The 25,104-nt window shown below is 38.9% G+C and overlaps 1 protein-coding gene across 1 annotated transcript in view; it reads left to right on the forward strand.

The window, feature by feature from the left end:
• The window catches only part of DGKQ (diacylglycerol kinase theta), a 90,373-nt gene that overhangs the window by 20,904 nt on the left and 44,365 nt on the right, over window positions 1-25,104 (forward strand). The window contains exons 2-7 of the mRNA XM_069000958.1: window positions 3,228-3,307; window positions 12,802-12,901; window positions 17,565-17,650; window positions 18,376-18,501; window positions 19,956-20,109; window positions 24,632-24,700. Coding sequence (XP_068857059.1) covers window positions 3,228-3,307; window positions 12,802-12,901; window positions 17,565-17,650; window positions 18,376-18,501; window positions 19,956-20,109; window positions 24,632-24,700 — 615 coding nt within the window. The remainder of the gene's footprint in view (window positions 1-3,227; window positions 3,308-12,801; window positions 12,902-17,564; window positions 17,651-18,375; window positions 18,502-19,955; window positions 20,110-24,631; window positions 24,701-25,104) is intronic.

Below are 25,104 nucleotides of genomic sequence, written 5' to 3' on the forward strand. Positions count from 1 at the left end.
TTTAAAGAGAACAGCCTGTCCTCTTCTTTTAAGTGGTTTTTTCCTCAGAATTTTGAATTTCATCTACTGAAACTTTACACACAGTGTCTTCTGGCTTGTTTCTCCTAACAAAAGGTCACCCTTTAAAACCCACGAAAGCTCTCCTAGCTGTCAGAACTTAGGACTTAATTAAGTCTCTCTGGGACTATTGATACAAGTGTCGGATTCTGCCACCCCCCCAATACTGTTAATGCTTCGGTTTCCTGCCATTTTGCGTTTATTTCTTTCTGTGTGGAATGTGCAAAATAAAAACAAAATGGTGACTTGTAGAAGTAATTTCACCTCCTCAGGAATGTGACAAGCAGAGGAGGAGTTGTGTGAGTAGCTCCTGAAAAACGTGTGAAAATCTTCCACTGTGAGTGTTACTGTCTATGTTTGGGCACTGCTTATCTCCCGCTGTTTGTCTCCTGATATTCCTTAATTTGATTATTTGCAAATGCTTCAATTTTCTGGCTGACATTTTAGGAAATTAATTCTTTTCTGTCTTGTCTTCTTCTGTATGCGCTTAAACAATTAAAATCTTTATGCACCTTCCTATTTTGCTCCTTGTCTGGAACATTCATTCACTGTTTGGTTTTACTGCTTTTCTGAAGTTGCTGATTTAGTGTATTTTTCTGTGTCATGAGATGTTTCCTTAGCTGAACGATATGTTACTGTCTTCATGCTGGACCCTGTTTTGGTGGGCTTGTCACTGCAAAGAGGAAATTGTGGTATCATGTAGTGACTTGGGTTGTCTAAATAAGTAGAGAACATCTCTCAAGGTCCATGGAAGGAGCATCCCTTCCATCAACTGGTTCTCTGAATTCCCTGAGGTGTTTGTGTAGGGCTCAGTTAACTTGTGCACTGAGTTTGTGTGCACTTAAATCTAATAGCAACTTGGAGAGTAGTTTTGCAGACTTCAGTTGCCTGCTGCATATTGCAGATCATAAAATTCTTGTGATCAATCTGCAGCACCATGCTCTCTGCTTTCCTTTCTAGCCAGTCTGCTTCTGAACTAGAAAAATGAGGGAAAACAGTGTTATTTCACTGAATTTCATTAGTCATCGCTGGTTCCTCCTTGGCTAGCTCTCACCTCTTTATGAAGTTCTTGACATCTGCCTGTTTATATTTGAAGCTTCATACTCTGCTTTTCATGGGCCAGAGCCATGAGAACCTTTGTCATGATGCTTCTGCCTTCAGAGGGCATTTCCCCTCACCCAGCCAGGTCAGATAAGCTTTGGGCACCACTCTGAGACAGTGATGAGGTCACCTAAACAAGTGTCTGAGGCAGATGTTTTCAGGATATGAGTGGCAAATTTCAGATTATAGGTGGTAATGGGCAGGTAGCCTTTGACCCTTTTCTCCTGTAGTTTCTGCAGACCTGCTCTCACAGCAAGCAGGTGACCTCCTAAGGGCATCAGTAAAAATATTGTCTGAGACCTAAGGAGAGAGCATGTTTAGTTATGCTGTCATTATATTACTGCTATGTCCATGTTGAGATAACACATCAGTGATGAGGATTCACCAGTTCTCTGTGTGGAGTCATACCTGTTTTCTGGAGCAGGAGATGCATCTTTCCTCTGCCTGAACAATGACTTTGCTTACTTTGGTCTCCTCTTTGCTGATAGGCTGTGTGCTCCTTCCCACCATAAAGATCACCTCCAAATCTGTTGAGCATCTGCATTTGCAGCTGTAAGAATCCACTTTATCATCCTTTCTTTGACTGTTTCCTTCCCAGATCTGCCCTATTTAGCTGTCAACAGCCATAAACCTTAGAGATAAATGTAACATTTCATAGGACCCAGCAGAAGATTTGGGTCTGCTCCTTCATGCTTTTTTTCATCAGTGCAGTAATCATTCTGGGTTCAGAGATGGATGATGAATAACACAGTAGTACTTGTACACAGTAGTGACTTGCAGTGCTTCTTTTTCTGACTTGCAGATTAATTAAAAAAAACCTTGTTCCTACTGCTCATATGAAGATAAGTGCCAGTGGCAAAGGTGTCATCCTTTTTCGACTGCCAGAAGGAAAATTTACTTTGCATGTGCTGGCAATAAGCCGTTTAGAGAAGTGGACCTGGATTTTATTGCTTCAGTTGGCATGGAAGAAGCAGTGTTGCACAATCAGAAGTCAATGAGCTGGACAAGGGGGAGGAAAGGAAATTGACTGCTTTTGGTGGCACTAGCGCATACAGTCGGTGGCAACAATGGACTGAAGATGGGAAGTTTGAAGCACTTGAGGGTGTTGTCAGATATTTGTGAAACTTAGGAAGTGGTACAGTGTACTTATGAAAATCAGGGACGTGGGAAAAACCCCTGTGTACAGCCTGGGCAAGTGATCTTCTGCTCAGGCACTCAGAGAGGTCTGAGCTTCCATGCAAGAGGTCAGGACCTGAGCATTTGCACAAGGCTTCATGCTTGAACTGTTAGAGAGTAATTCTGAAAGAAGGAGGACCTAAATCCATAGCTGCATGGCTTATTAGCTTGTAATTACTCAGAGGTGGTGGGGATGAAAAAAAGAATCCCTTGTTTTCTTCACACAGCTTAATGTAATGCAAATTCATGGTAAGAAGCTGTGGAAAATATCCCCCTCATGAGAAATGATTTTTTCAAACATTGTCATGCTTGAAAACTTGCTTTGTGGAGCTTGGATGGTGTTATAAACCTGTAATAAAAGAAATAGTAAGTAACTCTTGACTTCCAAAGCTGCCTATAATTGGCAACCTTTAATTTTGTCTCCTTCATCCGTTACACTCAGTTTGTAACAATACTTTGTTTTCTCACATTTAAGTCACATGCACTAGCTTGTAGAATCATTCACTTGCAAACATGTCCATCTGTTTTGGCTACATCAAAGAGCTGGTTTGGACTGTTTAAAAAATTCTTTTGAAATTTAAGAACTTGTTTTGATGCTCATGGAGAAGAGAGAGAGTGTGGGAGGACATGACTTGCAGTAGGCCTGTACTGTATTGGGATAAACTCTCCTTCCTTTTCCACTGCCAGCATCTTAGGTAAACAACTTGGAGTTCATGCACTGCACAGGGTGTGACAGTTGTGTACATTCTCAAACCTAGGGGATAGCAAATGTGACTAAAAAGATGTATTCCTCATTGTATTTGACTCCATTTTGGGGCTTGTTTGATTGACTGCGTTTCCTAAAGTCCCTTTCTTGTGAAGAATTGCTCACGGTTCTTATTTTATTTCCACAGTTTGCAACTTCATGTCTCACGAAAAGTGCCTCAAGAATGTCAAGATACCGTGCTCATGTATTGCTCCCAGCCTTGTAAGGGTGAGTAAAGAGACACTGGCTTGTCTCTTTCTTGGGATAATAGCACACATTTATCACTGATGAACATGGTGTAGTACAGCAGTGGTTTTTTTGATATCGTAATGCATAAATTGTATTAGTCATCACTGAGGCTTTTATAGCTGCTCACAGGCGAAGTTACACTTCCTTTGAAAAGTCTCTACTATGAGCAACTGTAGATAGTCTGTCTTTGAAGACCAGTTATTTGCATTCTTTAAATATTACTAGATGTTCTTACTGTGTGCCATTACCTGGAAGTTTCGCAATATTGGAGGGGAGTGACTGATGACAACTGCACCATGTGTCATACAGATGAACTGTGTACATCACCAGATTTTTTACTATTTTATATTACAGCTATCAATATTAAGCTGCTCTGCCTAGCAAAGGAGCTGTGTTTGTCTTCTACTGATTGCTGCATCTTAAGAATCTTCTTGTTTATTGTGTCTAGAGAATAAAGTCATTGCATTGTAAGTATAGGATTTAAAAACCAAAAAAAAGAGGGCAGGACTTCAATTGATCACAGTAGTTCTAAATTTATTTTGGTAAGTAATAAAGTACTTGCTTTCAGATGGCTTGTGACTTTCTCCCACAAGATTTCATGCATAAGAGATTGATTTAAAGGGTGTGAAACATGAATCAACTTTACAGAAGATAATAGGATGCAACTAAATTGTTAAGAAGTTAAACTGAAGAGAAAACAAAGTGTGTTATCCACATGGGAAAGGATGACAGAAGAGGAACAAAAGGGGAGAAGGACATGAGACATTTACTAGAGAAGTAGTGAAACACTACAAATACCTTAAGGAGCCATATGCAAAAGTCAAATGAGACATGGCCGTAAAATCAGTCATGTTCATTACAGACCTTGCTGACTCAAATCACATTTATGGAAATCCATTGCGTAGACCTGTGAAGGGGAGCTGATTCCCTTCTTTGTGTCATAAAATATTTTACAAGTTCCTTTATGTTGTGGAAACCTGGGGAGGGGGTGAGAGATGTGAAAATTTAAAAACAATATCCAATTTAAGTTACAGGGATTGGATAGAGAGAAATTATCCATTTGTTTTTCTTCAATATGCTTTGTCTAGGTGATAAAACTGCTATGCTTTGTTTTTTCTCTTTCTTGCTTTTCCTCTTTTCTTACATACTTTTCATCTTGAGAGGTGTCAAAAAGGTGTCTGATACATAGAAATTTGCCAGTGAAATAGTAAGAAATACTGATGTAAGTCTTAGAACCCCCCATGGTAAAGGGACATGTAAGTAGTGAGAAATGCTTTTACTAAGAATTGGCATCTACTGCTGTGTCAGTATGCTGGCAATCAGTCATTGTAGCAAAAGGAATAGTGAATCAGATTATATAGGTATTTTTGCAAGGGCCTTTAGGGGGATGGCAAAAATCCAACTGGAAAACAGTAATTTAATTCAGAGTGCGAGTGTTGTAAACATTTATGACTGCTTCTTTTGTGGATTTGCTCTAAATTTAATTCATTGTTCAAAATTCTATTTGTTCCTTTGCTTTTATATGGTAAAAATCCTCCACTTAAACTTACTAGTGTTCCCATTTGCATCTGTTGTAGACGTCAGTGTAATTTTTTCTCTTTTGTCAGTCCCTGTAATCTATCTGCCCCAAAACATAATTTTTATCTTGTGATTTATCTGTAAACAATAAACACAAATTATACTGCACAGCAAGGATAGTTATCTTGGTGGTGTTGTCAGTCTTTGAAACTGTTTGCAGTTCAGCGTTGCTGTGTTCAGAGTCTTCTGTGTTTTCTGTCTTGAGCTGTAATGATTTTATTTTGAAAACTCTGGACTGTACTGTTCGTTCTGGACAGTCATGTCCTCCTTGACATGGTCATCCAAGTTGCATTAATCCTGATCAGCTGTACAAGTGAAGTCTGCCATATGGGAGATGTCGTTTTGCATGCAGGCTCTGTCAAAGCAAATACTGGACTTGGCATTTGCGTAAAAAATGTAACAGAGCAAAGAACAAATGACAGTCATTTATACAATTTGTAGAAAGTTTATTTTCCTAATCTCTCCTTTCAGATTATTTATTTATTAGAAGGTCTGACGTAGGAGGGAACACTGGTGGGATTTTTTTCTGGTACTTCTTTCAGCTATGTCAATATTCAGTGTATTACAGAAATGAGACTTCTTTTTTACTTGCCTGGATTTCATCTAGAGAAGATGGCAATTGTTAAAGCTCATCAGAGTGTGTGTCATTTGATACTAAGTCAACCCATCAGAGAATAATTTTTCAGCAGATGTTTTGTGGAAACTTTTATTCCTGACAGTAGGGTTTCCTTCCCAGGGTCAAGTAAAGGCCTGCAGAGTCGCAAGCATGCCATAACTGCATCCAGCCTCAGATCATTCATGACGAATTCATTCTTAAGGCTGACTTAAAAATTTTTATTTCTCTATTGTAAATCCTATCACCTGCATTTAGTATTCCAGAGTGGATCCAGGTCATGATGTTTCCCTTCATGGATCAGTCTTCTGAAAAGTTTACAGGGCATATGATTTGTTCCACTGGTAAGGTCTCAGGAACTTTTTCAAATTCAAACTCTCTCTTTTGTACGTTCCCATAAGTATTTGCCCACTTCGCAGTACGTGTTTTTTAAAAAAAAGGGAGGACAAAAAATAATCCACACCCGAACACCAACACAAACCAAAATAACAGTAAAAACAAAACCTTTTGGGGGTGAAATGTGAAGTTTTGTTTTACCTCGTTAGGTTGGAGTGGAAGCTGTATTACAGAATCTTAGATTTGCTATAGAAATGTGTGTGTATTTTCTGTGTAACTGTTCTTGGAAAGCTAAATCGAAATGAGACCACATGAAAAATGGTTTAGTGAAGCTCAGCATTTGCTATGCTTATTTTTCCTTGTTAGTGTGTTGGTGCATTGCTCTAATGGTTTCTAAACATTTCCATTTTAAGAAGGTTTTAAAGTCTGCTCACGAGACTTTGTTGTGTGCTGTTGTTCTTAAAGGCAGGTTGTCCAGAATGGAAAAATGCTAGTCTATGTCATCAGCTTCTGAATCTTTTTGTGCTAAAAATAAAACTTTGCTTTGTAAGGAAAGCTGCTGCATTCATGGGCTGAAGTAAGGAATGGGAAGGCTGTGTTGCTTTCGAGGGTCTCTGCTCTTGCCCTTGTCTGCCGACCTGAGTTTCTCCCTCTGGCTGCTGGGTTCATCTGTGTGCAGCATGGTTATCAATTCCAATGGTCTGAAAGTAGAAGATCTTTCTAGGAGGGCCCGTAGCAATGGGATGAGGGGCAATGACTTTAAACTAAAAGAGGATGTATTCAGACTAGATTTAAGGAGGAAATTTTTTACAATAAGGGTGGTGAACTACTGTCTCTGTTGCCCAGAGAGGTGGTAGATGCCCCATCCCTGGAAGTGTTCAAGGCCAGGTTGAACGGGGCTCTGAGCAACGTGATCTCGTTGAAGATGTCCCTGCTCATTGCGGGAGAGTTTGGACTAGGTGATCTTTAAAGGTTCCCTTCCAACCCAAGCTGTTCTGTGACTCTGTGATTTTACCTGGGCCCTTGCTGGGTAGCAGTGACCACCTTCTGTCAAGAAGGTCTCTCTCCAGTTCTCCAGCAATTGACCCATGCTTGTGTTGCTTCAGCAACGCAGTTGCTTGGAGACAGTCACATGGCATAATTTAAAATCCAAATGAGGGTTAAAACTGCTTGCTGGTAATCTTGGCACTGCACCAAGGTTTTCTCTTTTTTCTCCCTGTAGTGGAACTTCAGAGTCTAAGGGAAGGAAGGGCTAGCACCTCCTAGTTCATAAACTCTTGAGAGTTTATTATGCTCTCTTGAAACTTGATCTGAACTCCCAGATGAGCTCTGCAGCTGTATCAGTGACTCTTCAGTTTCAGAAGCATTATGGGATGTCACTGTGTTTGTTTTAATTCTTAATCTCTATCTTGATAAGAGGAGATGGACATTGATTTCCTCTGTAGCAATAAAAGTAGGGAGTGAGTGACTTTTGCATATAATTTTTTCTTTACAGTACAAAAAATACTAGTCCAAGTAACTCTTAATTGCAGTGGAAAGCTTTTACACAAGTCTTACTTTTAAATAGAAGTATCATATAACTCTGGTTTGAAATAGTATGGGATGCATTATACAGTTCCCATTGCAAAGCGTCCTTGAGACCTTGGAGTATGTAAGGCCAAATGTCCTGTCACAGAGATCTGTAGGATGGAGAAAAATAATCCTGGATACAGTGGGATAGCATATGGATCTGTGTATCATTCCCTTGTGTTAGCCCCAATTAAAACTTGATAATTAAGTGTTTGATTTTGTCTCTCCTGTTCTGTTATATGCTGAGACACCATTTAACTTTTTATTCTTATCTCATTTCACAACTACCATATGGCAAACATACTTACATTGCCTTTAAACATCAGACAATAAATCAAGTGCTCAGAGCAAGAATGTCAGTTCGGACACAAGTGATGAGTAGTTGATAGACATTGTCCCTAAAAGGAGAAAGAAATAGAGGGCATTCCAGAGCATGCAGTGTATTCAAGTTGCAGAAATATTTTGCTACTAAATCAGAGAGGTTTCAAACAAATCGAAGGGCTGTCTGTGATTACTGAGTAATAAGGAAGTAATTGAAAAGATGTCAGTAAGGGCAAAAGTTGAATCACAAAGTTGTTAGCTTCTCTCAGAGAACGTGTAGTCTAGGTCTGGACAGAACGGTCATGGGGTGTAGTGAGGTGTGTTCACCTTATCTACCTCCCTAGAGCAAAGGTTTATGGTGTTGGAGTGAACATTAGAAACTTTAGATAGGGACATGCTTCTACACTTAAACATCCATACATGTTTTTGTTTCAGAAACATAATTTTAATTTTTATCAGCAAATTTTTTTGGCCTTATGTTGAGAGCAGTCTTTCAGAATGACCCCTTGTGACTGCCCTTGTGGGCATCTAATGAAGATGGTTGCTTCCAAGCTGCTTGTACTTATCCTTAAAATGCTACAGTGTTTTTGAACTGCAAGCTACTGATCTTAAGTTAAATTCATTTTATTCAACCTTTAGAGGCTATTGTTGAGACTGTTAGTATCCTTCTTTCTTGTACCCTTCCCTACTTGGAAGCTGTTCAGCCCCACACTACTTTAGGTCCTGCAATCCTGGTTTCTTAACTTCTTTGGTACAAGTCACCCTGATGTGATGGGCAAGGAGATGCATGGGCAAAATAATACCTAGACATAGACAAGTTTTAAGTTGGTAGTTCCTTTTCAAGACTGCCCAAGACAGCAGCTGTCATGTTGGCATTTGGTTTATCTGTATTTCTCTCTTTCCCCTTTGAGCCTGTAAGTCTTTGCCTCATGATTCAAGATGAAGCTTTCTTCTTCCTGAGCTGGTAGAAAAGAAGTTGCTGCTGAGTGAAAAACAGGCCTTCCTGGAGCTGTATTTTTCCCCTGCTGTGGCATCCTGAAGGCTGCAGACCAGTAAGACACCCTGGCCTGACTATGCACAAATCAGAGTGTCTGGAGTGTAGCTCTGTACAAAGTGACTCCACCTTAGTGGAAGAGTACTTGAATTCATTATAGGCTTTGGTCACATGCTTTATATCCTGTGACATTTCAGTATGAGGAACAATTTTAAAAGGTGCTATCAAAAGAAAGCTCTACTCTTTGTTTTTCTTCCAAAGTTTGGATTTTAAAAGCAGTTTGTTGCTACTCTTTTTGGTTAATGCAGAACTGCTGTGCACTTGCACAGATTGCACTGAAGGAGTTAGAATCTATGTCTTTGGTTTCCATAGGATCAAATTTTATTACAGGCTGATAGGAACGTTTACAGATGCATATTACATTCTCTAATGCCTTGCATTCCTTAACAGATGGCAGGAAATAGAACAGAAACCAGGAGTATCTTGTCCAGGAGTGCAAAGTCATTCTGGAGATTATGCTGGAGTGTTACCATTATACTTTCTGTTGATATGCTTCTGATCAATATTGTAAGGGCACTTAGATGTCATTTAATGGTATTACTAGAAGAAATTTTTTGTGGAAATCGATTTTAGTGCTTTTCATAAGGTAATTTAAGTAGTTGGACTGGAAAAGGGGTTTTAAACTCTCATAAATTATTAACATTTTCTCAATAGGCCACCTTATGCTTCTCTACTTTGCTGTAGTTACGCAGGTAGATATAAACTAGGCAATAACATGTAACATTTTGTATTCTTTCATGATGTTTCACTGGCTTTTCCAGTCTGAGTTTTAAATACATATTTTTAATACATATTTATATATGCATTAGGTGCTTGGAACTTGTTCAGCAATCAAAAAATGTTGGGAGAAACATTATGTAGTTGAGGTGTTTGTTACGTTGTACTTGCTCTTCTTCCTTTTCTCTTTTTCCATCTTATTCCCATCCCATTTCCCATCAGGCTCTACATTGCTTTTATACCTGTCATCTTCTAAAGCATGTTAGAAACACCACTCACAACAAACAAAGTTTCTTTGGCTTGTTTCATAAAGAAAGGAATTGAAGAAACATTTTTTTACCTTTTTTCCCCTTTTCCACTCCCCCCCCCCTTAACATTTCAGTCAGTAAGTTGTTCCCTTCTTTTTGACAGTGACTTGAGACTTCAGACAGTTGTCACCATGGTCTGAACAGCTGAAGAATTTAGACTTGATCTCCTTCCCTTGAGTTTTCTAGATAAGTACAGTCAGATTCTGAATAAGTTTGCCTTCTGTCAAAGTCCCTTCTCACAGTTTTTCCCAAAATAAACACTGTCTTTCACATGTCCTTTTTCTTCAGCAGAACCTTTCTGTGACAATAATGAAAAGCCTGCATTTCTAAGCTAACCTTAAGATAAAGTAGCCAGACTCATGGCCAGAAGAAGAGTCCCCTGTGTTTCTAACTTGGGTTGTTGAGGGGGTTGTATGCTCTTGCTGGGTGTCCAAAGCAGTTTGTTCACCACTTTGGAGCTAAAGGAGGTCTCCCCTGTGTCTGATTTCAGGGGGAATTCTCCTTTGGCTGGCTGCATAGTGCTTGAGGCTGTGGCAGGGGTGGGGCAGTTAAGGATGACACTTGAAACCTGAAGACAGGTTAGGATGTGCAGAAAAGCTTGTCTGAAGAAATCCCACCAGGGCTTTTCAGTACTCCCCTCAGTTGCAGGGTCTGGGTTGGGTTGTGCTCACACTGCCATTTCTTACCAAGTTTCTGCACATGAATTCATTGTGTAGGATGAATTTTGTGCAAGTGGCCTTCTCCCACCAAACTTTTATTTTTGGAGCAGCTAGAGTGAGAAGACAGCTCTGGCACTTTACCTCCACAATAACTGAGCCCAGGTAACTTGTGTGTGACTGTACAGAGTGGTTTGTTTCTTCCTTCTCTTGAAGAAGTAGCACGATGGGCAAAGATTATGAGCCTTAAACTTAATCTGAGGTAGTTTGATTGAAGCTCCTTAGGCTTTCCAGGATCATTTTCTCCCCCAAGGATATATATTCTTTTTGTAAACATACATTATATGACTAGAGTATTCTGATTTAAAATATATATATATATAAGCCAGCTATGAACTTCATGTCACTTAGAGGTGGAAGGCTGCAGAGAATGAAATTTGGGTTTGGGCTGGTGGGAGTAGGATATGGACCCAAAAAGAATGGTTTGGCTGTGTTTTTAAATCCCCAACTTGTACATAAAGTTCAAATTTGAAGTTTTTGGAGGCAATGCTGTTTTGTTATATATCGTATTGGAGATACTCATATGAAATCCTTTTTGTAGTCTGGCTCAGCCCAGCTTGGTGAGGAGCCTGGGATCTGAATGGGCAGTTTCCAGTCAGGGACCAAGGATTCCTCCAGACAGTACGGTCTGCTGGGGCAGTGAGCTGGTGACTCTGTTTCAGTGGTCAGCTGCTATCCACAATCCTGTTCATGTTTGGTAACACAAGCGTATCTCGTACCTCTCTTCATCCTCTTTTATCTCCCAAAGCTTAATTCTGAGGAGCACTGGAGGAACCACATGCTTTGCAGTGTGGGGGTTACTGATTTTTCTTGATTAAGCTTCCAGCATTGTTCTTTTCTCCTTGTGTTGCATCTGGCAAAACTTTATCTCACTTCTTTCATTGTGCATGCTTGAATTACAGGATTGTTTGGTGTAACTGTCCCCACACTTTCCGAGGCTGAAATTCATGTGGGAATTAGATGTTTATAACTGGAAGCAACTCCTTGGGGCATCAGATTCCGTATTCACAGTATGTGTCAGATTTACTGCTAATAGTTCTCAGGAAAACCCCAATATACAAGGAAAAAAATGCAAAATGAATAACCTTGAAAGGCTTTTTACCAGTATATCTGAGAGGAAAACGTGTGACTACATGTATCTGAAGTCATCATTACCAACATTTTACTGGGAATGATTAATTTCATTTCACACCTAAATAATAATTTGTCAGACTTTACCAGAAACACAACCATAAGATATATATGATGTGTTCATTACAGCAAGAAGGGCATGTGAAATACATAATACTGAATACCTAAATCATGGCAAACTTCTGTGGAACTCATTTGGATTCTAGGACTTTAAACATACAGTTATGTTCCTTCCTTCATGTGAATGTCACTAGCAAAACTGTGCATCTTGTAGGAAGAATAGTCTCTAGAACAGGTATAAAGCTCAAGTATGTTTCTTATTCTTCACTTTGCTTCTTTCGTCTGTTGTTCCTTTGGTACTATCACTTCCCAGCTTCATTATTAATCACTAAGTGAGAAAAAAGCCATTTTAAGATAAGTGAATAGTATCCCAGAAACACATTTGCCAAAACTGTTGGTACAGAAAGCTCTTGCAAGAGAAAATTGTAGTGTATAATTTTCCACCTACGGTCAAGAGGAGCCTCAGTCTGGATGTACTTTAGGAGCTGGATCTCTGTCCCATTCAGGCTTTGAAGCTTTGGATAATGCAGAGAAGACCAATGAATGCCTGTGTCCTGATCAGCCAGTTGGCCAGGCTGTATTTGAAGAAGAAGTGAAAGGCATATGGAGATCACTGAACTGTGGCAGCACTGAGGTTTTAAAAACTGTCTTGCATGTGTCTTTAGGGTATTTTGTTCACCTGTGCAGTTATTACTCTTTAATTGTCCTTGATTCAATTAAGAACGCTTAGAGGAACAACTGCAATTACAGGTAGGTCCCAAAGGAAGCCTTTGGATTCATGTTGCTGTGAATCATCAAGAAGCTGAGCAGCAGTTAAAAATATATACAATACATATTAATTTCCAAGAATTTTTTCAAAAGTTACATTAAAGTATTTAAAATGTGTTTATAAGTGTGATTATTTCTTAAAGGATGATTCACCTGTCTATTTATTCTTGTGCTTAGTTAAGTTTACATTGTATATACTGCCCTATTACTGCAAGATAAAGCTTCTGTGCAAGCTTCTATGAATTTTAACTGACACTTTGAAAGTTGAAATTTATGATGTCTTATGCATTCTTCACTGGCAGGTTCCAGTTGCACATTGTTTTGGGCCTCCAGGACATTACAAAAGAAAATTTTGCACTGTGTGCAGGAAGTCCCTAGAGTCACCTGCCTTTCGATGTGAAGGTAACTTAAACCCTACTTGTACGGCCATCTGCGTGTCACCGAGTAACCTACACTTGCCGTACACTGCACACCTCCAGGGTGTGTGTGTATACACACACATCCACTCGCTGTGCTTCAGAAAGTTTTGGTTTCTTTATTGTCCATACACTGATCGTGGGAAGGTAAACTTCAAACTAACGATTAATAAATCAACCACCTTCAGTAAACCACAAACTTTGTCAAACCTGTATGCTCTTTTCATCTTTCCTCCAATTTACTTTGAGCAAGTCTGGGGTGGTGGTGGTGTGTGGTGAATCCATGTGAGATGTGCAAAGAATGAGGAGCTATTATGGCAAAAGTAAGGTTTGTCCTGTTGAGGTAATTTATTTCTGTTTCCAGTGGAAGCTTTTGATGCAGAGAATCATCAGGTATTCATATTTCTGGAAAAGAATGTAGAATTTCCTGTGTTACTAGTCTCAGATATCTGTTACTTGTAATGAGGATGAGGTACCTTCAATGGAAAGATATTTGAAAATATTATTTGTCAAAATAGTACTGCTCTGAGTGTTCTGACATGGATTCCCTGAAAAAACAGTAATTAAAGAAATCACCCAAACACCAGATTTTTTACTTGAAATACATGTTGGCATGAGTACATGACTGATTTTGATGTAGGACAGCTCCTTAATTCTCCCTTGTCTTAAATGTCTATTAGCTGTTTGTTGTTCAGCTGTTGAGTTGTGAGGTTAAATAGAATGTACTGTTTATAGGAATATTACCTCTGAACTGTTTAAAAAAAAAAAAAAAAAAAAAGTCTAATGAATGAAGAACCAATTCTGCAGGGAATTTAGTTGCTTCCAAAATTGCTGTTTTGGTAAAGATGATGTCTTATTTAATGATTTTCTATGTGTAGGGGAAGCACTCCTCTTTTGACCAGGGCATTTAGATTTAGAATGGTGCAGTATTTCTGTTTCTGCTTTTGTCTGTTGTGTTGCATAATGGAGCCAAACTGTTCTTCTGACTGGTGGGAATATGTCACCTAATAATAGTTACCATGTGAGCTGGAGAGTTTGGTAGGATATTCAGTGAGCTACAGATACCACAGAGAATTTTCTAGTGATCTGACTTAATAAGACTCAGAACCTGTGTGGCATGAGATAAACCCAGAAATTTGAAAAGAAGATAATTATCACTAATTATGCCCTGGTAACTGTTGCAAATAGCTTTAGTTTAGTGATCCAGTTTAGTTAAAGCTTTCTAAATTTTGCCGTCATATTCTTACTCTCTTAGTTCTACTGCATTAGCATTGTATCCATTTGTTGTGGTTTGACCCGAGCCAGCAGCCAAGCACCACACACAGCCCCTTGCTCACTGCCCCACCAGTGGGATCAGGGAAAGAATCGGAAGGGTAAAAGCTGGAAAACTCACAGGCTGAGGTAAAGACAGTATGATATGGAATGCAAAAGCCACACACATAAGCAGAGAAAACCAAACAATTGATTCCCTGCTTCCCAAGGGCGGGCAGGTGTTTTGCATCTCCAGGAGAGCAGGGTCCCCTCACGCCTCACAGTGACTTGGGAAGACAAATGCCATCACTCCAAACGTCCCCTCCTCCCTCCTTCCTGTGCCCAGCTTGAAACACTGAGCAGGATGTCAAATGGTCTGGAATATACCTGTGGCCAGTTTAGGTCACTTGCCCTGGCTGTTTCTCCTCTCAACCTCCCATGCACCCCCAGCTTCCTCACCAGCCTGGCAGTATGAAAAGCAGAAAAGGCCTTGGCTCTGTGTAAGACCTGCTCAGCAATAACTAAAACATCTCTGTATTATCAATCCTGTGTGCAGCACAAACCCAAAACACAGCCCCATTCTAGCCACTGTGAAGAAAATTAACTCTACCCCAGCCAAAACCAGCACATAAGTGCAAAGAAATATTTTTTCAGATGTTTCTATTTAAGTGTTTGTAAGCATGAAACACATGAAATCACATGTTGTATTTAGGTATTACAGATGCACAGAAATTTTTTTATGGTTCATTGAAGATTCTGAATTTCTTTCTTCACAGTTTTACTATTCTGTGTGGCATGCCTTTTTTTGGTAGCCCTTTTTTTGAATACCAGTAAGTTTACAATTTGTTTCTCTGATAATTTTTTAAGGTGTATCTTAAAAGGGGCAGCTGAAGTTCATAAAATACACAAGTTTCTTCCTTTATTCTTCAAAAATGCTTTTGGAATTTGTTTTAGAAGTCTAGTGTTTTAAGCTGTAGAGCTTTTAAATCCAGATGGAGATATTGAATGTTCTTCCATATTTTTGTTTACTTCTAATGACTTAGCTTAATACTACAAATCTACTCTTGTTTATGATGTTCATGTCTGATACTAAAATTAAGAACTTTTCCTGGACTCTTTACTATAATTAAGATTAAAAAGAGGGTTAAGATGGAATTACCTTTTCTAAGCAAATGATTGACATCATTAAATGTACTTGTAAAGTAATTTTAGTCACTTGTTTTGCACTGTTTATATCTTAAAATAAAATAAACTTTCTTGAAAGGAAATAAAAGGTTTCACCCACATAAATGTTGTGGGTGCACAGTGGGGGATCTGAGAACAGATGAGCATGCATCTGTATTAACCTGTGGTCAAATAAATACATACACTTCATTGGTAAAAGTTACAATAGTTGGACTCCAAGTTCTGCTGTCATTTACTGATTGCTTTGGTTAGCTATTTTTGCTACCAGGTTTCACTGGTGTCAGTTGAACCTGGACTCATGACAGTGAGAGTTGCTCTTCCTTTTATTTCCAAGAAGCAGGGATGGAAAGTAAAAAAAATATTTTTTTTGGTGCTGAATTCTTTACAAAAGTTTCTTGTTGAGCATTGACCAGGAGCAGCAGATTTACTGGCAGTTAACATTGCAAAGGTTCTTGTTCCAAGTTTATGTATCTGAAATTAATCAGTTTGGGGTTTTTGGCAATCAAAAGAACTTTCATAACTAGTTTGAACAGAAGATCGTCATTCTGTTATGATTTTTAAAATTATGCAGATTATGGAATGGCTGATGAAGATGAAATTTCTTTTTGTGGGACCTCTGATCTGACTTGATCTTTATGTTCAAAAACGTCCTCTTTCCTACAGCAGGATAGTTACCTTAAGGATTAACTCCTATGACACTCCCGCCATTCATATGAACATATTTCTTATTAATTCTGGGGTAGGGTTAGTGCTAGACAGCAGATGGGAATTAAACCAAGGGTAAAAACCCCTCTTTGTTCTTACAAAGTATAGCAAAGGGCAGTGCATGCCTGTGTTGGCAGAATTTACAATAAAACCCCTAATGCTTTTGTAAATTCCTTGAAGTTGTGACTTCATCTACAGACACTTTTACCATTAGCAAGAATATGACTCAAGGCATCTAGTTTGCCTGGTAGTTCAACTGGAAAAACTGCAAAATACTCCTGTTACATCTATGAACAGGGAGAAATGTGAATGGAGGAGGGACTGTGCCACAGCTCAGAGAGAAGTTCTTGAGTGTGGTGAGGACTGAGCATGGGGAGCTGTGTGTGTTTGTGGTTGATTTAGTGACGAGTCTTTGCATTGGTGTGGTGGTAGATTATGTCTTCTGTGAGGTTAGAATAACAATGTTAATTCTGCTCACCTGTGGAAGAGTCCAGAGAGATTTCAAATTGGGTATTATTCTCTATGTAAATAACAACCTTGTTTTCAAGATACTTTCAGGTAATGTGCTAGTGTGTGCAGCTGCCACTTTCCAAGCTTCAGGTTACAGTTCTCATATTTTTGTGATATGCTTGGAGAAATAACCTGTTTGACCAGAACTGAAAAAATATTTGAAAAACTTGATGCTTGCTCTTGCTTTCATTTACTCGATGAAAAATCAGATGCCTTCCCAGAGCAGTACAAGTATTTACAAAGCAGCTACAGGATGGAGGATCTTCTTCATCCATCTCTGTCTCTGGGGCCCATAGAGAACCCTCCTAACTCTTGCATTGATGAAGCTAGGTATTGAGATCTTTCAGTTATTGTTTTGGATGGTTGTTTTGTAACTCATTCTTTGTATCCTAACTGCAGATTCTTTTCTTTCATATCTGGTATTTCATGTCAGCTTTTAAATAATGAAGGTACTTTAAAGCCAAAACTTGCCTAAACCTTTACCGGATTCACTAAAACTTCTTCCACCTGCAATACCTACAATATTTTGGGAGGCAATGTTAACCTGATTTAGGAGAGTGCTCTGAAAAAATTATTTCCTTTTTTTGACAGTGAAATGGTGATTTACTTTATATATAGTGACTGAATCAAACTAGCCTTCAGGCACAGGTATATTGGGGTAGGCAGCAGTTCCTGAGAAACTGCAAGACAAAGCCAAGCAGTTGAACACATTTAACTTGCTGTAATTTGAGGAAATAGGACAAGTGCTGCTTATGAGCAAAATTAGCTCAGCCTTTCCTTTATCTTTGCTGCATCTTTTTGACAGAGGAAGTGGAGGAACACACAGAACAATGCTGGTAAACTTCTTTTTTGTCTACCTTTGCTGAATGTAAAGAGCATGAAGGAGAGAAAGTATGGTATGAAAACGGTAGTGGAGGAATATTGAAGGGAGGGAGGAAGGAGATGCAGAAAAAACCTGGGGTTTCCAGCCTAAAGTTTTCTTGTTTTTGTGCTTTTAGTTTGTGAGCTACATGTGCACACAGACTGTATCCTGTTTGCTTGCAGTGACTGCCGGCAGTGTCACCAGGATGGGCACCTGGACCATGTAAGTGCAGATGCCTCTGCAGGGGAAGGTGGTCATGCATTTTGTGAACTAGAGAAGCAGCAGTCTTGGTCTTTACTTTCACACACTGCCAGTTGTCAAAGCACTTTTGTTGCTCATTGGGAGGCAAAGGACATGTGTGACTTCAGAATATATTGCAAAGAGTGAGATGAACTTAAATGCTGATATAGGCATGATGCTTTTGACCTCTTGCTGAAAAGTCTGTGGAATGTGTACAACATCCAAACTAAAATTTAAAAAAAAAAAACAAACAAGCGTCTTATATAAAAGTTTGCTTTGCAAAAGCTGGCATGGGACTCTTTTTTTTTTCCTGCATGTTGTGCTGTTGGCTGCATTGCATCCCTGGCAAACATTCTCTTGCATGTCCTCATGCTTCCTGCAGCCTGACTAAGGCAAGACTGCCTGTTTTCTTATCTTCTCACAGTACAGTAGATACAGAATACTGATATTTCAGCATTTTTTTAGAAGAATTTTTTTTTAGTGGACTGTGAAGGAAAAACACTGTGATCAATTTTTTGATAGTGTGATAGAACTTCTTTTAGTGAAATGTAAGATTGCTAAGATTCATATTTATCTTGAGAAAAACCTAATGCCCTAGTCTCTGTTGCTATTTCCTCAGAGCTGTTTGAATTACTGATTTTAAAGTTGAATTGAAGATGCATCTCTATCTGACTCATGTAATGCTAAGTCGTGATGTGTTCCCTCAGGATACTTACCACCACCACTGGAGGGAGGGAAACCTTTCTTCAAGTGCTCGTTGCGAATTCTGCAAAAAAACCTGTGGGTCTTCTGAGGTGCTCTCTGGCATGAGATGTGAATGGTGTGGCATCCTGGTATGTTGTGCTGCTGCATGTATTTGTGGGAACCACATATATGTGGGCATGTGCTTATTTAAACATAATTTAAATAAGCACATGCTTATTTAAATATAGAAATATAATTTATTCACATACCATATAAATATGTATTTTGTAAACACTTTGTAAATACACTTAATTTATACATTTATTTATGTATACATATATTTATGTGTTAGATGGAAAATCTGATTTTTTAAATCCTCCTCATAGTCATTTTAATGAACAACTCTCAAAGTCTCAGTGAAGCTTTATGTAAATCCAATGGAATTTAACAGGGACTAATCATAGGTTTGTGGTTGGAAGCCTGCAGTCACTTTCTGTGTTAAGTCAGAATTTCTTTCAAATCATGAATTCTGCAGGGTTAAAGACTTACCATTCTAATATGTTTACTCTTATTTCAGTATAGAATAGGTGTTAACTTGTGTGGTTGGGATTTTGTTAAGTGTCAGTATCAAGTTCTGTGTTTTTCCATTCACATGACACATGTTTATTTCCTGTGCAAGCTGATGGTACCCTTGAATAATTGTTATGGAAACCACAGCTTTTCACACACTGATATACAATGTGCTGTGCAGGTAACAATTAGTCCACCCACTTAATGCCACCTTGTATTAAAATATGATGGAAGTGCAAAGTAGCACCAGATGAAGTGGGAACTGAAAAGTATATGTAAGAAATCCTGAATTTGCTACTTAGGGCTAGATGAGGTACTCCATGTAATAATGATTTGCAATAAAACTCTAGAAGTTATTCAGTATTTAAGGTTATGATTTCAGTGATTTAAATTTTTTTTTTTACTATTATGGGGTTTGTATTTTAATCTGAGACATAATGTCCAAGGTGGGAGGGACTGTTTTTGAGAGCAGTCTAAGAAATGTAATGTGCTATGTGGCCATACATACAAAGGTGTGTGTATTCAATAACGGCAGAAGATTTGCAACAGTGTAAAGGCAGAAACTATCCAGTCACCCTTTGAAATAAACCTGAAAACAGTCTTACCTCAGAATCTGCATGTGGGTACGGCTGTGTAAGAGGATACTGCTGTTTTCAAGCTATTCAGTATAACCTGAGCACCTTTTCCATTTCCCCCAGTAAATATCTGCATAGAATGGAAGATTAGAGTAGGAGACCAAAACTTTAAACTTCTCCATGTAGCTGTATAAAAACCTTTTGTTTTTAATAGAGCAGGTTTGTGATCCTTGAAAGTTTCATGACATGTTAAGACTCCCCATTATTGGTTATAGAAAACCCAAATCAAACAAATAAAAATCTTGGGTGAAAAATGGGGCCATTCATTTAATGGAGGTGATTTACAAAAGGTCTATGTAATCCCTAACCTGAGTTACATGATTTCAGTCATAGTTTGTTATAAATGAATTTATTTTCTTTGTGTATCACAAGTTCTTAACTGATGTTGTTGTTTATAGGCTCATGCTGCTTGCTATGTAATTGTCACACCAGAATGTACCTTTGGAAGATTAAGGAATATGATTCTTCCTCCAAACTGTGTGCAATTGTTTTCTCGCAACTTCAGCAAATTGCATTGTTTTCGAATATCAGAAAATATGCAAACAGAATCAGGTAAACCTTTCTAAGCTGAATGCAGCTAATTGATGAACATATTTAACCTAGTGTCATAATTCAATTAAGTATATTATTGCTAATTTTTACTGGCTTTTGTGGCAATACTGTAACTTCTTGCTATTTCTGGGACAGCTTAGAGATTTTTAAATGGACACTGTGCAAAATGCAGAAACTTCTGTTTACTAGTGCAGGGCAGTTTGTGCCCTGTTCTTGAAACAAAGAAAGTGAAAGCCTAAAATCAGGAAATTTGTGGTGTTAGTGTTAGCATTGCTACAAACACTTACTTGTCATGTCATGTGTACAGATACTTTATTTGACTCTTGGATTAAGCATTTGTCCTTTTTAACATTTCGGTGCCAAAACGACACCATGTGTCTACACAGGGTAATGTTCTGCTGCCATCTAGAGTGAATGTTTGTTTAACGGCTCTTTAGGAATGGGAAATTTTTTTTAAGCCTGAACTACACAACTATTTTTTAATTTATATTTTGATTATTATGCTCTTGTAAAGCCTTTCTTTTGGTGCTTGAATGGAATAGGAAAGGAAATGAAAAGTAGGCAAAACACAGCTCATTAAAGTTAAATATTTCCAACTGCTCTTTTCTCAACCTGGCAGATTGCTCTTGAACTTTCTGCTCTGAACACATTTGTCTTTGGTGAGAAGAGTTGATCACGAGCAAGAGCCCTGTGTTCTGTGTGCAGAAGCTGTACCAGAACAGTCCTGCTAATGCATGAACTGCGTGACCTGAGGTCTCAGTGACCCAGGCACACTCCACTGACATGTCAAGAGTGTAAAGGCAGAGAGGAGGCATTAGGTTGCTCTTGTGAATTGATTTTTTTTTTCAGTTAGCTATTCTTCTTGCCAGTGAATTTGCTTGTTAGTGGGCAGAGATGTAGTATAGCACCCACTTGAAAGTTATGGAGCTCCTAATGCTTCCAACATAAGAAGTAACAGAAATAAACAGTCTGGATGAGCTTGATTTTGCTGCAAGACTCATTGTGAACTTTGATACAGGTCTATTGTTAGGTATTTCACAAGTGTACCAAAGGTTTAAGTGAAGATGAAGTTGTATTTTTATAATTAAGAGAAGTTAATCACAAACCTTTAAAATAGAGTCTTTGATTTGAGTTGTCTGATGTTAACCAAGTTTCTCTCTTCAACCATGGTGTGTTCTTTTAATACGTCAGACTTAAACTTTCTCTTTTTTTTATTTTTGAACCACCTCTTAAGAAAAATTGAACGTGGAGCACCTTAAATGAGAAAATCCAAGATTTTAGCTGCACCTTCTAGTCTCTTCCTTCAATATTTTAAGTGATGGAAGAAAATGTTTTCTGTTTCAGGACTTATGCTACATGCTAAGTGTGTGAGTGCATGTTATGCACAGTTGAGGTATTTTACAGTAAGAATGGCTTTTTTGCATTTCTTTAAGGAAAAAGTATGTCTGATACTTTGAATTAAGAGAATGCAGCCATTAGCTTGTGGTCAGAAGCAGATATATAGGGATGGAGAAATAGTCACTAACTTAATTTGGACCATTTCCAGTGCTTTATTGTGATATGAAGGGAAACAGAAATCAAATTGAATAAAATTAGTTTGGGAAGCCCGAATGCATTTTTGGAGTCCTTAGCCTGCATATAACAGAGATACAATATAGCAACACCCTGAAAAATCTCTAACACAGCATCTATTTTCTGCGGCCTATGAGAATTTCTGCCCCTTGGGCTCAGCTTCCCATCATCCAGTGGGCAGCTGCCTCCCAGGATGGAGGGGCTGCTGATACCCAGGGCAGCAGGGGCAGAGCCATGGGGATGCTCCCCTTTCCTCCTGCTGCTGCTTTGTTGCATACCTGTGAACTTGACAGCTGCCCCAGCAATTGACATCTTCCTTTTTTTTCATGGTCAGTGGGCCACAGCTGTGGCTCAGCACAAGGTGTGGTGAGTGATATTTGTATTGCAGTGCCTGCCTTGTACTCCACTGTGCATAAAGTGTTTTGTTCTGTTTCCTTAGCTGACAGTGCTGTTTAGCACTTTGGTTTAGCACCTACATCCTGAATGTTCAGGTACTAGTCTGGTGTCTTCACATGTGGCTCCTTTTACACCATCCACATCCTGTTGAGCCTTGCTTCGAGACCTGTTGCTGGACATTTGTCATTCTCAGTCATCTTCTGAAGATCAGGTGTCTGCAGGTCACTGTCAAAAGCACCACATACCATTGCTATATGTTGTTTTTCTTTGCCGAGATTCTTCCTCAAAGGCAGAGAGCCAAGAATTGTCTTGAGCTAATTCTCACATCATCCTGTGTTGAGGAAATTCAGTACCTTTTAGTCCTTCTTGTTACCCATGTTCACAGAACAGACATTCATTTTCTTAAAAAACCCCACTAGCTCCTGGCATGCACTGAAAGTTACCAAGATGCATCACGGGTTCAGCAGCTCCCTGATACACTCTTAGGATGTATTTGGGGCTCCTCTGATAATGAAGCAGCTCAGGACGGCTGCCCCAGGAGCTGCTGCTGCTTTTCTAGGGGAAAGGCCTAGACTCTGGATGGCACATCTTGTTAAAGATTGTGTGCATGTTAGGGATGTTTTAGGGGGCAAGGAACTCCTTTGTTGGAGGATAATTAGCACTTCTGTGTGATGGCAGGCTCATTAAGAAGTTCTCGTGGTGTGGCATGTACAGAGGGTGCTCCTCTATTGCCACAGCTGACAAAGGGCATCGCTCAGAAGATTGTGGAAAGACCAGTCTGAGGTACCAAAGTGCTGGCAGTTGCCTGGATGAGTTGATTGCTGCAGGCAATTCTTCCCAAGCTGGTGTTTGGGAAGTGCCAGATGACTTGTCCCATGCAGTAAATGAGCATCCCCATCATTGCTGACCTGCTGGGGACCATTTGTCCGAAGTAGCTTTTGCCATGGCGTAAATGCTGCACATCATCACCAACATTCAGCAAACATCTCTGTGCTGAAAAAGGCTTCTTTAAAACTCTTGAGCTACCAGGAAATGCAACGGTAGAGCAGTGTAGCCCCTTCCTCCAAATGACTCCTGTCATCACGAATTTCAAGTTGAACTTCACTGGAACAGTTTCAAGATGCTGTTGGTGTAGATTTCCCTCCTATTCAGACTGAAGGGGAAAGTCTAATAAAAGAAGCCAGCTTCTTTCCATCTAAACTAAGAAGAGGGTTGGGAGCAATCAGGAGCAGTCACTTCCTATTGTTATATTTAGTACTTCTTTTTTTTAAACTTAATTGTCTGGAGTGAAATTCAAGAAGACATTCAGCTTTCTCTTATTTCAGGGTATTTCAAGACCACACTGTCTAAATTCCTCTCCAGTTTGAAACTTGATCTGTTTGTCTGTCAGCTATAACAGGGAAGATATCTCAACACTCTTTATATTTTAAAAGTCACAACTCAAAAGCATTATTGTTGGTCTTTCTTGTAGACACTTGAAGCATTACCCAAATACTCAGTTAGTTACCTGGTGTCAAGTTTAGGACTACTGCCTAGTACCCTTCTTGACACGTTATGATTCTGCTTCTTGGAAGGTTCTCCTGCTTTAGGATTTTGACTTCCCCAATATCTCTTTTGGTCTGAAGTTCTGCCTTTACTGATTTGATTTTATTTTTTCTTTCTTGTTTTGTGCTTTGATCTCTTGCTTTCTCCCTCTGCTGCAAGGCATAGTTTTTACAAAGGTGTTGCCTGGCTTATATCTCTTGGGAGCTTTGCTCGCATCCCAGTCAAGACTGACTGGGATTTTCGGTAGGTGTGAGTATGACTAACATTATGTGATGGGCACTTACATTGCACTCTACTGCTACCTTCTGAGAAAGAAAACTGATCATGTTTGGATTTGCACTGGTCTTGTATGGCCCTGAGTGTCAAGAATGAGAATGCAGTGAGGATGTTCTTCACAGAAGCAAATGCAAATTGCTCATAGTATTTATTTTAATCTTTTCTTAGTATTTTATGTATGGTTTTACAAGGGTGCATTATTTTCTGACATCTTAGCTCCTAGCTTTAGTAAGAGTGATGAGACTACTGTCAAAGTCCTCTTCTGAAGAGCAGCAATTTCTTTCTCTTTGAGTGTCAAAAACTGTGTTTTTCAGTTGTGGAAATTATTTCTGAAACATCAGTATTTCTGACTGGAAGGCTGTTACTGCAATTTCTGGATTGATTTGGTAATTTGAAACTTAATGGAAACCATCCATACTTCGGTCACAGGCAAACATCACAGCTTTAGTAAAGAATGAAATGCAGTAGTTGCAATATTAAAGTTAACAGTATAAGGATCACAGGTATGCCTTCATTGTAGTTACATGACAATGCAGATTTGTTTTTATAATACTGTTTTAATACTATGAATTATTATCATAAAACAGGTCAAAAAAGAAAGTGTGCTTTTCTGACTGATTCCTTTTGTGTTAGCTTGTTTGATAGAAACTGTTCTTAAGTTACAAACAGCTTCTTCCCTCCCCTCCATTCAAATTAGCAAAAATCCTTTCTCAAAATGTTTCTGCTTTTACAGATGAAGATGATGATGTTGATGGGTCAACACAAGGATCAACAAAAGATATCCAAATTTCAACCGATTCAAGTAAGCAAAATTTTCATAAGTGGTGAATAGTCACCCATTTCAGTCTTTATTTATATAATCTTAACTTGTATTGCCTTATGAGAAAATATTAAACGGCTGTTTTTCTAATGTTAGGTTTTAATTTCAGTTCCAAAGTTTTGGTCCAACACATCCAGGGCTTTAAAAATATCTCCTTGATATTTTCCATTGGTAGGTTGACATAAATGACAATCTGTTCGTTACCTTGACAAATAGGTCATTTCTCTCAACTTGGTAATTGAAGAAAGAAAACATGGTGTTAATACTCCATACATAAGCAATGAATTTAAAGGGCAGACAGCAGTGTCTTTTCAAAGCCTTTTGCTTGTAAGTTCTCTGGACCCAAATTTTGCTGAGGACACCAGGTGAATTTTTTTTTTTTGGCT

Source organism: Aphelocoma coerulescens (genome assembly GCF_041296385.1).
Source record: "Aphelocoma coerulescens isolate FSJ_1873_10779 chromosome Z unlocalized genomic scaffold, UR_Acoe_1.0 ChrZ, whole genome shotgun sequence".
NCBI classification, from domain to species: domain Eukaryota; kingdom Metazoa; phylum Chordata; class Aves; order Passeriformes; family Corvidae; genus Aphelocoma; species Aphelocoma coerulescens.